This window comes from Metopolophium dirhodum, chromosome 1 (assembly GCF_019925205.1).
Source record: "Metopolophium dirhodum isolate CAU chromosome 1, ASM1992520v1, whole genome shotgun sequence".
NCBI classification, from domain to species: Eukaryota; Metazoa; Arthropoda; class Insecta; order Hemiptera; family Aphididae; genus Metopolophium; species Metopolophium dirhodum.
The window spans coordinates 119,309,214-119,324,109 of record NC_083560.1 but is presented as its reverse complement, the minus strand read 5'-3'; the positions used below and the strand labels follow the sequence as shown (position 1 = coordinate 119,324,109).

At 31.1% G+C, this 14,896-nt stretch overlaps 1 protein-coding gene across 4 annotated transcripts in view; it reads right to left on the bottom strand.

Moving 5' to 3' along the window:
- Positions 1-14,726, bottom strand: part of LOC132934110 (inositol 1,4,5-trisphosphate receptor) — a 30,096-nt gene extending 15,370 nt beyond the window's left edge. The window contains exons 1-19 of one of the 4 annotated variants that reach the window (XM_061000387.1): positions 13,985-14,726; positions 13,235-13,552; positions 13,084-13,154; positions 12,783-12,979; positions 12,234-12,320; positions 11,743-12,177; positions 10,204-10,500; positions 5,934-6,075; positions 5,486-5,856; positions 5,242-5,405; positions 5,045-5,149; positions 4,686-4,971; positions 4,128-4,447; positions 3,887-4,031; positions 3,549-3,802; positions 1,595-1,750; positions 1,351-1,510; positions 545-758; positions 144-415 (exon numbers count right to left, since the gene is read on the bottom strand). In XM_061000387.1, the coding sequence (XP_060856370.1) occupies positions 144-415; positions 545-758; positions 1,351-1,510; positions 1,595-1,750; positions 3,549-3,802; positions 3,887-4,031; positions 4,128-4,447; positions 4,686-4,971; positions 5,045-5,149; positions 5,242-5,405; positions 5,486-5,856; positions 5,934-6,075; positions 10,204-10,500; positions 11,743-12,177; positions 12,234-12,320; positions 12,783-12,979; positions 13,084-13,154; positions 13,235-13,443 (3,885 nt within the window). In that variant the 5' untranslated portion in view covers positions 13,444-13,552; positions 13,985-14,726. Of the gene's footprint in view, positions 1-143; positions 416-544; positions 759-1,350; positions 1,511-1,594; positions 1,751-3,548; positions 3,803-3,886; positions 4,032-4,127; positions 4,448-4,685; positions 4,972-5,044; positions 5,183-5,241; positions 5,406-5,485; positions 5,857-5,933; positions 6,076-10,203; positions 10,501-11,742; positions 12,178-12,233; positions 12,321-12,782; positions 12,980-13,083; positions 13,155-13,234 lie in introns of those variants that run through there. The other 3 variants (XM_061000386.1, XM_061000385.1, XM_061000388.1) reach the window with 3 other exon arrangements.
- Between the last annotated feature and the right edge of the window lie 170 nt (positions 14,727-14,896).

Sequence of the window (14,896 nt, the reverse complement as noted above, 5' to 3'; positions counted from 1 at the left end):
TTTTTGACATGAGTAATATTATAATCACAATAAATATAATTTTTCAGTAGGGAACATATAATTAAAATTAAACATGAACCATAGCAATAATTATATAGTTAGCATATTTTAAATATAAATATCAAAATACAAAGAACACCAACCTGTAATATTTCAATAATTTTCAACTTTGTGTCCATGACCAGAGGATATGCTTCACCACTCACGATTGTTGAACCACTGCTCCCAGTCTGCTGGTGTAGTAGCGATGAGGATGATGAACCCGTCGTAGCAGTGGTAACCATACTCAATGTGGATTTTGATTTATTTAATAGCGGTGGGGGATGCCTGCGTCCACTACTTCCACCAAGCGTTAGTCCAGTAACTACAGCACCAACATCTCCAATCGCTGATCTCATAGCACCGATTCCTTCAGCTGTACAAAAGTTTGCAAGAGATTCCCAATTATGAACTTTTATGATAGATTTTTTTACAGAATTATGTCACATTTAGATACATATGTAATAACAACAGCTATGAAGTTAAGAATTGTATTGCTCCTTACCTTGCACATCTGCCGATGTTGTCGATGATGTTGTTGTAGCGGCAACTGCCGCTGAAACACTATTAACAATATCACTCCCATTACCACGGCCAACAGCAGCAAAGTCGTTTTCTGACACACAATCTAAAATGCTCAAAAGTGTTTTTGTGAGTCGGAGTAAGTCACCAAAACTGTAGAATCCAAAATAAATCAAGTCTCTGGCCAACTTGACAACCTGTATACATACAAAAATCATTTAAAACCAACAAATAGATTAATTAACATAAGATCTTAAAACTCATATTAACTATTAAAAACAGGACAAGAAAAAAATCTGAAAACCAAACTTTTAAAAAATCCAAAAACAACCCTGTATTCCAAAGACACTAATGAAATATTTAAATTTGTAACTTTGAATTTTTTAAAAAAGCCTAAAAATATTAATATAAATATATGTAAATAATAACCTTTTAATTGTCAGGATTTTTTTTAATAGATAACATGTAAATATTCATTATTATTTTCTTTATGATTTCTTTGGCTCTTGGTTATATTATTATGACAAATAATTACATTCTATTACTCAGCTTAATAAATAATTCTCAGATAAACATATAATATAAATTATATTAATTGATAACATTTTATTTTTATTTGTACAATATTATTTTAAATACTAAGTTAAATAAATAAAGGATTTGGACAATTTGTAATATAAATCTGGTTAAAAATATAATTTACACCTACATTTTATCATTTAAATAAATATCCATGTTCTAACGCTAGGGTGTCATAATTAATATTCAATAGATAAAAAAACAACTAACCTCAAAAGTTAACTTGTTTTGTTGAGCATCTTGGAAATTCCACATTTTTGCAACTACGTTGAACAAATAGTCTTCAACGAATGCTATGGTAGAGCTGAACCTGGTGCGTACTTGTTGAGCGGCGGCCGTATCATTGTTTAACCGCCTATTATTATCGTAGCTGTGACAATTGTACAATACTTTTTATACTCAATCATTATTATTATTATCATTATACATGATAAAATCATTCTAAATTACTCACTCATCAATGCTTATTTTTAACGGGATCTCGGACCACAGTCTGGCGTATTTGACAGGAGTGACAGGTTCTTGAGGGTCACGATCTACATGCAAGTGCAACATTAGCCGACAAAATGAAGCACGTAAATCATAACGGACATTTTCATCGGCCATACATCTGTTGATGTAAAAATAATAAATATAATTCAATGTAATCAGTGTATAATTATGTAAAAAAATAAATATAAAAAAAAGTATAACATAATATAGTAAAAAATAAACTTATTTGGAAACAATATCTTAAGCTAAAGTATACTTTCTTAAATTATAAGTTAATAGTGGTACTAGATCAGCGATACTCAACCTGCGGCCCGAACAAAAAAACTCCAACGATTTATATGTGGCCCGAACAGAACTCGTTGAATTGATAAAAAAATATAAGTTTCAAAACTAATATTATTATAAATATAAAATATAACAATAGATAAGGATGATTATGTTTTTGGTATTTTTTCTATTTATAACGATTTTGATGTATTTTAAATCTCGAAGCTATTTTCAAAGAGAAGAGAGAACAAAAAGAATACATAGAATTTTGGAATTTAGTGCCAGGAAAATACAAAACCCTACAATAATGTGCCCATTTTTTGATGACAATGTTCACATCAACATATCTATGTGAAACTTCATATTCAAAAATGAAATACGCAAAGAATGTGTACAGAAATCGGCTTACTGATTCACATCTTGACGACTTGTTAAGAGTAGCATGCAGCAACTACAAACCAGATATGTCCAAAATAGTGAAAAAAACTATCTCAATTTCAAAATTCACACTAATTAAATATAAATATTTAATTAGTGTGAATTTTATTAAGTTTATTAAGAATAAATATTTAATTACATTTTTTTTATAATAAATTTTCAAATGTTATACAATATACACAATATATAAATTTATTTTTAGTTTTTTTTTTTAATTTCCGTTCTATTCATTTCAACTTGCGGCCCGCGTAATATTTTAAAATATTTTATGTGGCCCAAATAAAAAAAAGGTTGAGTATGGCTGTACTAGATGGATAAAAAAATTCAGAATCGGTTATAAAATGTTTACATTGGAAACAAAATTTAACAATTTAACCTATGATTATTTTTAAATTTTAAAAATGTTAAGTTATAATTAATTATGTATGCAGTTTTCAGAAATTGTAAAAAAAATAACTTAACACTAACAAAATTAAGACTTAATCAAGAATAAATCATTTAATCATTAGTAAAAATTAATATTGTAGTAACAATAATTAATTATGTCTCGCATAGCTATGTCCATATCTATTAACAACTCAAGAATGAAATATTCAACAAAAGTGTATGCAAGCATTGTTTTTAGTCTTGTATTCTTGAAGAAAATATTTAATGTTAAAAAAACATAACATAACTAAGTGACTATTATTTTTCAGTTTATTATTTGCTCATGCTACATTAAGGGGATGTCAGCTCACCATTTGTTTTCTCTCTCTGACTCACACGCAACATACCAAATTTACATTCAGCAGAACCAACTCTATGTTGTTACTTTTAATATAGGAGTGAATTCACCTATATTCATTTTTAAATTGTAATAATAATTAACATGTTCATAACGAAGGCAAAAGAAAATATCCTAAAATAGCTAACATCAGGAACACAGATAATGTTCTTAACTTAAAGTTTGATGATAGATGGATTCAGTATAATACTAAATGTAACAACATAAGATTGGTTCTGCTGAATGAAAAATTGGTATGTTGCATGTAGGTCAGAGAGAGAGAAAAAAATAGTGCACTGACATCATCTTAAAGACAAATAATAAAAAAAAATATTTTCGAAAAGTTAACTACATTTATTCTAACTGTGTTTGAAATTAACTATTTACTGTTGCATTGGTAAACCAAAAGACAACTATGATGTGATATGCTATATAAAATTATACACACTTAAGTATCAAGTCAATGTCTAGGTGCGGTGAAAGATTGTTTAGTGCTAAGTATTGACGGTTTAGGCACATATTTGAGAATAGGTCCAATTGATGTCGGTAGTATTCAAGCAGATGCCAATCATCATAACCATTGCAGTTTTTTGATGCCGCTGTAGCAGCCGCACCAGCTTTGTTATGTTGGTGCAGGTGCTGTAGTTGCTGCAACTGCCAGCGACGGGCCTCTGCTGATAGGTCAACCAATGATTTGGAATTCTGTTTTCAATATATGTATTTACATAAATCCATTATTACTGTTTATCAATAGTTTTTGTAGTTTTAAAAATCTAGTAAACCAACCTTTCCATTATTCCAGGATAACATGACCACTTGGTCATCATTTAAGCCAGAATCAGAAAAATCAACGTCAGTCAGTTCGTGGATATTTAATGGAGGAGCTGTTCCGCCTTTGCTGCGTTGATGCTGCAGCAATTGCTTCATCATTCTTTGGTATGAAGAATATTAAACAGAAATATTAAACAAAAATTAACACAATTACATTATTTAATTATATAAAGATAAAGGTAAGGAAATTACTTACCGGGTTTCTATCAGAATGTCCCGAGAACCACTTAACAGCACACTTTTACAGATAAGTTCCTGTGTGATGGCAATGGCTTTCTTATTCGATATGCATAAATCACTTAGGTAATCAAGGAATCTGGGTGCTGACTGACTGAATCCTCCTCCGCCGCCATTTTTTAAACGTACTAGGCCAACAAAAGTCTCGATTTCAGCAGCTGTGATGTGTTTTTCTAGCAGTTTTCGGTTATTGTGCAACAGCGCTGTTATTGTGTCCTCGGCAAGGATGTCAAGACCTATTTGTTTTTGCATGAACCCAAAATGTTTAGCTATGTATTCCTGTAAATTTTATTTTAATTACAATATTTATTTAACGGTGTCATAAGTGTAGGATAATATAATCAAATATATATTAGTTTATAATTGAACATGTTATAATATCTTTGTAAAATATTACATTATATTATATTATAATATTTATCTGTTAAATCATTGGCCTGTTTCTGGTATACAAATAAATAATACCTAACATGGTATGATTAAAATGTATCATGTATAATAAGAAAGTAGGCAACACCTGATTTTTCCGATAATCATGCTGACTAAGTCGTAGTATTCGATAACATAGCCGGAACATATATTTGTACGCAGCTGCATATTTTTGATTATCTCCATCTGGAGGTTCTGTTGTTGTTATTAATACGGCAGCAGCTACTCCACCACAACCCTCTCGTACACCACCAATTCCACTGTTGTTTCCTCCACTATTAGAGTTAATGACATTATCCATGACAAATGGAGCTTGTAGTATCTTAAAAAGTTGCTTGAGTATGTCTTGTTCGCGGAGCAATTTTTGCCTGTCTCTATTTATAATAATAATTATTGTAATAACAGCATATAATATACTTATAAGACAAATTAGTAAAAAAAAACTACCTGTTTGGATTCGCTACCACTAATTCTAATGCTTCTGATTTGTTTTGTTCATTTTCCATATCAGCCACAAAGTACACAATGTCCTGAAGTAACGTTGTGACGGCCCTTTATTTTCAGAGAGAAACAAATAGGCAAGTACTGTTATAACAGTAACAAAACTGTTGTTATCATTGAATATTTTTTTTAAAAAAACTTACCGTCTTTCATTAGCTGATATCGAACCGTGTTCTAATAATTTAGCACTGTTACATGCCAACACTTTACATGCGTCATTGGCAAAGTCCAAATCTCGTACCTCAGATGGGGATACTGGTATTAGGGCAAATGCCTCTTTGTCATCCTTGACTGGAGCACATCCAACCTTTTTTTAATCAAGTGAAACATTTTTCATTATAGTAATTACAAAAAATTATAGTTTAAATAAAAAAAAACTTTAGTTACTTTGGACATGACCGGCTTATCTTCATCCTTGTCAATGGGAATCGAAGTGCTGTGGACCCACGTATTGGTACACAAATGATGGAGACGAACATATGACGACTGCGGCACTACTGAATCTAAGTTGGCTGGTTGATGATGTTGAATTGCAGCCATTGTAGCAGTGCTGTAACCACCACCATAACCTGAAATTGCTTGTGTACCAGATGATCCACCATATGCTGGAGTGCCACTCGATTGTAATTGACGTGCAGCCATCCTACTTTGACCGCTTCTGCCCTGATACAGCGTTGTAGGGTCAAGTTCAAATAATGAAGATATCTCGTTGGAATGCGGCACTGACACCAAGTGATATACAGGTCCACCATGAACATCTATGTGTATAAATCACCACAGAGAGAATTAAATATTTATAAATGAACCAATTGAAATATAAACAAAATTGAAGAACCTCTGAGTTTTGATCGCATTTGATCCATAGTTTCGTCGTCGTCTATTTCAGCAGCTAGATAGTGGCCCGTTGCAAGGTGCTTAAACCGAAATAGACAGTTCCAATGGCCGGCACCACCACGACAAGGATCATGCTGTACTACCTGCGTAAAAAAAAAAATTTGCATTTATAACTAATGTATTGCTTAAATACTATTTAAATACAATTAAACATAATAAGGAGAAAATAGGACTTCGGTAGTGACAATTATGTCTGTATTTAATTAAAAAATATTAATTTTAAGAGGACATAAAGAAATAAAATATTCATACAAAATAAATGTGGGAGACAGTCCTTCGTGTAAAAACAACACATCGACAACTACTAGGTCTACTAATGCCAGTATCATACATTCTGCCAAGATGATAAAGTCTGTAATCTGTATTATATATACATATAATGATATACACGGTCGTGCATGAACTGAGTTATCGTGATTCATATTGACAAATTATACTCAAGTGACACTTTTACGATAAAGAACTATATTAAGATAAATCATATAATGTAGAATGTAGATTATAAAGAGCCGCGTAATTGTAGAAGCAGACAATAATCAGAACCGTATTAAAACGATTTTAACCACATGGACTTGTACGATATAGGTGCTTATATGAGATAAAATTACAACGTCTATATCAGGGATACTCAAAATTTTTGAACAGTCAAAAAATAAAAAAGTACAGCGGGAAAAAAAACGCCATAAATTTTATATTTTTTAGTAGGTATCCTGTTTATTTTTTTACAACCTAAAATTATAGATCGCGGCCACATTCAGGGAGGCAAGATTATAATGTTTTAAGGAGTAATATTGAGGCAATTCACATGACATGCACATTTAGGCTATGTCTAAGTGTGAGAAGTAAATAAACATTAGTGTGTTTCCGAGAATCGCTGTAATGCCGCGTCGGACAACCGCCGACGGATGCAACTCTAGTACGCGCACGCGCATGTCAATACTTCGGCGAAAAATCAATTATATTCTTGTTTGCAGAATAATAAAAATTACTAAAATCGGTATTAAATTAATCATATTACCTGAAGTTCGATTTTGATATTGAAAAAATGCTTGAATTTATAAGCTTCTAGACTACCTATGCACTTTATGAATCACTTTTTTGATTTAAAATCAGATGTGCCCAAAAAATATACAAACGTAATGCAATTATTTTATGGGATTTTTGAAAAAATCTTTATTTAATTGTCTTTTAAAATTGAAAATCGAAAATCAACTACCTAAAAAGACCGGATATTTTGTCAAAGAGTTCATACATGTATAAGAAATTAAAATTAGACATTCCGAAGTATGTGTAATTTACCATCTCTTATTGGTCTAAAACGTACGAAAAATACGATTCTCTTAAGTGCAGTCGTGAGTTAAATTTGTCCCGCGAGCCATAGTTTTCCTATCACTGGTCTACATTATAATTTATAGTTAACATAAATCATAATACTATTATACTAATGTTTTATAGTTAAAATGATAAATAATATATAATGCATTGTATATTAAATTAGTTGTAATACTATATTTATTAAAGTAATGTTATCATAGAAAACATTAATATTGATTTACATAATATACATATACAAGGGTTCACCTTCGACCTCCTATTAAAAGAGCGAAGTATATATTAATGGTTTTATTAAAATCGGTCGTTTCTAATCAGAGGTTCCCAATCAGTTGATCGCGATATACTAAGAAATCTATATAATATAATATAAGCATATTATTTTATTGTAATTAACATCAAATTTTACAAAATATGAACGATTTAATAAATAGACGCCGATTAATAGAAACTTCAGATTTAAGTGTGTACACTAGTTGAAAAATGAGGACCCCGTCCCAAGTTATAAATAGTAAGAAAAATAAATATTTACAGGTATTAATAACTGTGTTTTAATTTTTCATAAGAGTTTAGATAAAAATATTATTATAGTATGTTTCAATTAGTTTTTAAGTACCTACCTAAAAACAGGCGCTCGAACTATATTATGGTCAAAAAAATTATTAAATATATGTGTATACATGCACTAGAAACATCTAAATAATTCAGTATAATATGAAATCATTACATATTTATTATTTTTATGGAAATTCACATGTAAAATGTGAGAGTGGGCACTGCTCTATTCAACAGTTGTAGGTATCTAGAATAAAATCATTGTATACGAAAAACGATTCTGAGCGATGACAGTCTCTCAACCTATATTAGGTACTATAATAATATTTTATGATATTTTTGCTATTAAAGTAATTTATTTTACAGATAACTAAAATCGTTATTTTTAGTTTAGATATCTACCAATACAAAAGTTGTGATTAAATAATTTTTTAGATATTTTGTACATGTATCTTTAATATTTTTGATATGCTATTATAACAGCGTACAAGGAACATTGTATTATAATTTCAAGCTATATGATCCAACGTCCGTAGATAGCACAAAACTAGTCAAAATATTTTGAAAATTTTAACAAGTATATGGATTGATAAAATAAACAAATGGTGTAAATTTCAAGTACCTACAGTTATTCGTTTTTGGATTACAGCAAAAAAGAAAATAGATACATGAGAAATTGAGTAAATATCCAATGTTGTAAAAATTTTAACTTCAAACTTCTAAAAAAAATTGAAAATATCCGTAAAAAGCTTAAAACATGTCAAAATATTTTAAAAAATGTATGGTGCATAGAAAATGCTAATATCAACATTTATTGAAAATTACATGTTTCTACGGTTATTTGTTTTGTAGTTGCACCAAAAACCAAAATCAATTTTGTCGAAAACCTATTTTGCGTAAAAATTCCAGTTTTTCCTTAATTTTATTTTTGTTTTTCACGGCACTTTTTAAAACCTATGGGAAATTTTTACTTTTGACTTTACTAAATTAACTTAGCTATCAGAAAATATGCTGTTGGAGAAAATCTAAGGATTTATACTGTCCTAAAAGGTGATGATGGACACAAAATTAAAAATTAAAAACATACATCATTGTAAAGTCAATAAGTACATTCATAGCTCAACTCAGAATCTAAAATTTAAATTTTCAAACGTCTATAAATAGCTAAAACAAATAAAAATATTTTTAAAATTACATTATTTATGAAAAATTATAAAATACGCATTTGGTGAAAATATCAAGTACATACAGTTATTTGTTTTCGAATTAAATTAATAAAATCGTTCGATGAGAATTAATTAATTTACAAGTGAATATTCAATATCAATACAATTTGAACTTCAAACACTCATGAAAAATTAATTTGATTTTCTGTTACACTTTTTGTTTGTTAGAACTTAGAAGTAGAAAAACTTACGAGGAATTTTATATTTAATTTTCAATTTTTTGATATAAATAGAAAATTTATTATGAATATCTAACTCAAAATAATTTGCAATACTTCATGACTTTGATGAATGTTGTCAAAATTTCATTTCTTCTCAAAACTTTAAATGTTAATAAAAAACACTATTGTAAATTTACAAATTTTTTTTTTTAAATTTTAGTTACAACAAATTTAACTCGACTATAATTTAAAAAAATCCACGTAAAAATCAAAATGCCTGATTTCTTTAGGCCTATAAATAGTTCAAAAAGAGCCAAAATATTTTGAAAATTGTAGGTGTATAATAATGCTTATGTAAACATTCGGTGAAAATTGTATGTATTTATGGTTATTTATTTTAGAGTTTCAAAAAAACCAAAATCTATTTTTCTTAAAAATTCCCGTTTTCCCTAGGCTTTTGAAAACTACTGAGAATTATACTTCCTTAGTCTATTGTATCATTTATATTTTTAATCAAGTTACTCGGCCTTGAACTGTTATAAGAATGTCACCTTAGGTCTTGTGTAAATTTCACCCAAAGGTTTTTGGTTCAAAATTCACGGTGAAATGCACCTAGAACTACAGCTACAGCCAATCTGTTTTTGTGTCCCAGGGAACACCAGGCTCCAGGAACCCTTTTACTTACCAAAAAGTCAGTCCAACTTCGCTAAAAATGCTCCTACTACTAAAGTTTTTAACTAATACCAACCAATGATCTTTCGTACCAAGACCACATTTTTTTTATCTTGTAATTAATATTGTTTAAGTTTTATGTTAAACTTATCTATCTTTTTCTTAAATCACTAATTTTAAAATCCAAATGGTGTTAATTTATAAATAAATATTTAATTAATTAACATTTAACAAACAGCGGTAATAATCATTGACAATAACTAACTTCAACTTCCCAAAGTGCCTTGCTTGACGTTGCCGCCGTGGCTGAAGTCCGTCCAGTTGTTCGTAAAAATACATGTTGTTGTCTTTTATACTCATCCATTGTAAGGAACTTTTCCTGTTCAGCATGAAATAAGCGCAGAACATCTCCTCCCTTCAACACATCGTCTTGATTGTCGCGGTGCTCCATGAATAAAGTTACCTTCCATGACTGCTGCTGATACTGTTGAATCTGTTGATTGTTACCGTGTTGAACATGATGATGGATAGACGAGCCTGTGGCAGCATTGACAACATTTACCTGAATTCCATAACATTATAATATTTGATATATTAATAACTAATTGTATCATGAAAATATTGAAGTAAATTTATAATATAATGATATATCTTATAAACGCTTATTGTATAGATAACACATAGATAACCAATTTTTTTTTTACTGAGTAGTATTTTTAACTATCTCAAAAAATTAAAATATTATAATTTTATTGTTTATTTCAAAATGTATTATTATTTATTTACAGGTACCTAATTGGTTTAGCTTATGTTATTGTAAGCGGGATTTTAAACAATTAAGGATTGACAAAAGTTTATATTTTTAGATAAAATAATTTACTATGAAATTTAAAATTTAAAATTATAGTTTAATGTAAAAAAAATAAAACCATTATCATTGTTTGAAATTCTTTTTTATTAATTCATAATGTATTATAAAAATCCAAGTGTATAATAAGTAATAACATATAATGCACTGTATAGTTATTACATATAAAGATTAAAAAGTTTAATAAGTTAATATTAATTTTAATTCATTTAAACTAATTGATTGATAGATAACTATCCACATAAATATATAACAGCTATAATATGTTAATTTTAAAATTCATAAAATGGTTTGTTTTTATATTAATGATTCTTGTGTTATAATCTGTCGATACTATTGTTATATTCTTATGTAAATTAAGTATGAGATATCAAATATTTAATTAAAAAAAAATTATTGATTTAATATTACTCTAATTATAGCATATAATAATTAAGGTTAAGACAATATGACAATATAACACTATTAATATTATCAATGATATTATACATATTACATTCCAGTATACTCTCGAGTATACACATACAAAATAAAATTAATTAATTAAAGGAACATAGTCATAGACATATAAATAAATGGACGGTGCTTAGAGAGAAATCATGAAACCGACATTGATGAGAGAGATAAAAGCAGTTGGGGCAACCACGGAGGAAATAATTGAATACTCAAATTATTTGATGATATTATTTATGACATTATCAAATATCAATGATAGTTATCACTACTTATTAGTTTTATGATCTATAAATTACAATAATTTCATGGCATGAATGAAATATAATTAAAAATTACTATTTCTTTCATGGTTGTCCCCAACTACATCCATCTCACTCATTCAATGTACATTTCTGTTTCTGATAGATGAGGGGTAAGGAAAGCGCAATCCATTTATTTATATGTTTATGAACATAATATGGAGATAAAAATATTACTGACCTCTTTGCAACCTGGATTGTCGGGAAGCTCATAATTTCCAGCAACATGCAATGCAACTTGTTGTTGTTGATGATTATAGTAGCCACCACCTCCAAAGCTGCTACCGCCAAATGAACCAACGCCACCGAATCCTCCTCCTCCACCAAATCCACTGCCTCCACCGAAGCCAAATCCCATTGTACCACCCATGGCACCTCCCAAACCAGGTGTACCGAGTGATGCACCACCGCTGCCAACACAGGCCGGCACCATGGTGACCTTATCTCCGAGAACAACATTATCACCGGTAGAACGCAGCTTATAAAATGGCATCACATACCACCATGAGCCCTCGTTACCATTTGCATCAAGGTAAACACGCATGGCATTTTTTTCCAACAGGGCAGGCAGGCGCTTGTTTACAGTCAAGTATTTATTGGATTTTAAATGTAGAAGCTGTAACAGGTAATGGTTGTAAAAAAAAATACTAAAAGTTGATATAAATGACATACCTGTACAACAGTGCCATACTGGATTACAGTCCCCAATAGTTTTCGGTTCTCTGACTCATTCTGGCGTTTCTCTATCTCAGCAGCATGCTACAAAAGTGTTGTAGTTTAATACAGTAATCTTTGATTTTATATAGATGTTTTACAACCCTCCAGTAATTTTTAAAGAAGTATAATAATGTAGCACTTCATACAATTATATTTTACTTTGATAAAATGTTCTAGATATTATACTAATATGTATAGCACTATGTATGTCACACTTAACAATTTCTTATTTAATGTTTCCCATAGAATCATGGTAGTTTGTATAATTGTATGTAAAACATGAATTTTCTGACATATAATATAATATATATGTATTCATGTCAGTGAGTACCAGTAAGAAATTAAATTAATAAACATGCTATTATTCACTTTGTGCCAACATATACAATAATCTAGTCTGTAATTATAACTTATGTATAATATAATAGTAATATTTTATTCATACTAATACCTACTAATAAAAAATCGAGTGAAAAATATATTAAATGTGTAAAAGATACTTACATGTAGACGCTTGATTAAAACAGTATCTGTGGCTATCGGAGGTCCTACTGTTGTAGATGGTCCTAATGGTCCTATCCCGGGTGGAAATCCATTGCCACTCAAACGCTGATGCTGCTGCAGCTGTTGTTGCTTTGCTGCCTTCCAAAATTGTTTTTGTGCCGAATACCGATTCATTGGGCACATCATAAAGAGGCAGTCTGAAGGAAAAATATTAGAAAAAAACACATAAATTTCACTCACAAAGTCACAAATATTATAGTATTTCTATTAACTATACTATATTATACATATATATACATACCTCGGAACTTTTTTGGTGGATTGTTTAAGTCACCGGCTTCAGGACAAACAACAGCTCTATCATCCACCAGACTATTAATGAAAAAAAAAATGTCTTAACAATGTACAAAAATATAATGGGTAGGTACTAAAATGTGGTATATTGTAATTACCCCAAGGTGCTCAAGAATCCTGACACACTGCCTTCTGAGTACAGCGACACCACATCACCTAAGTGCAGAAAGCTACTTGCAGCTGAGGAAGATGAAGAGGCAGCCGCTGCTGCTGCAGAGGATGCTGCAGCTGCAGCCGCAGCAGCTGCCACGGCTGCTGCAGCGGCTGACGACTGGTGTCCGCCACCACCTCCTGGTGAAATCATCATCTTAATGACTTGTTTTTGTTATTTGTAGTTTTTGAACATGAGCTATATGCTACCAACTTGCACTGATGATGAAATAATCCATGACAGTCAGTAAGCACTGTAAAATACACTAATGGTTTTTTTTTTTTTTTTTTTTAACAAAGCCACACAGTACAATACTCTATTTAATAGACCATAGTACATTAAATGGAGCCATGAAACTGTTTAATTATAATAATTGGTCAAGGGAACATTGAGTAACTCAAAGTAGAGTACCTATGTGGGAAAGTGGAGAGTAATCAGCCAACACTAAGGGCCATTCTTACAATGTTCGGTAAAATGTCGGTTAGCAGTAACTGACTGATAACAGATTTTATTACCGGCAGAATTCTATTAAGCCAGACATTGTAAGAATGGCCCTAAAAGCATTGTGAACTGAATTGAAATTGAGAATGCAAACTAAGTCTGCAAACGCTCAGTTTATTTTTCATGTGATCATGCAGGCTTTATAATAACTGTGAGGAGGTCACATATTACAATACTATTTTGAATAATTGCTTACCTGTGCGTGGACGTATCGGAGACCGCAACAATGTGCCCGAAAAATACAGATCAGAAAGAAAACCGTAGGGTATTGCAATCGACGTGTAATTCGATTATTACTGTCGTACCTTAGGCGAAGTGTGATGAGTAATTTTCGCTATCGGTTACATCCGTTTGTTCTTTACTTCGTTATCGCGGCAGGTGCCACCGCGTTCACCGCCAGTTCGGGTGTACACGTGCGCGTTAAACCGGCACAACAAGTCCGATCCAAAGTCCATGGACGAGCCAGCGAGCGACCGCTGCACCACCAGGTCAACGTCGCGCTAACAAGACCCTCCGCCGCCGCTGAAGTCGTAAGCTGTAGACCGAAGGATATTCGACGTGCGGAAAACGGACACAAAAACAGCAGTCCAAGACGTCTTGGGCGTTGTACACCTCTTGTACCTGGCGAAGTCTTAAGACGATCGAATTAAATTAAGACACACACACACACACACACACACAAACACACACACACATACACGTATACATGGACATACACACACACACACACATACACACACACACACACACACACACACACACACACACACACCAGACGCACGCACCTGACGATATATTATTATAATCACGTCGACGACGAGTTTAATACGCGTGCCATCGAAGCCAAACGTATTAGTTATATTTTAATATTAGGCGTTATTAATTATTATTGTACGATATTATGATGTTCATAATATTATTAATATTCCATGTAAATATTATATACATATATAATGTGTAAGTATGCGTGTATGTGATATCAGATACAAATCGCTCACCGACTTTATCAGGTTCGCAGTCGGACGGAACGCGGCTGCCGTCGAGTCGGCGACGTGGTTATCAATCGCTACTGTTATCAATCACGATGTTGACCTACATACCTTAACTA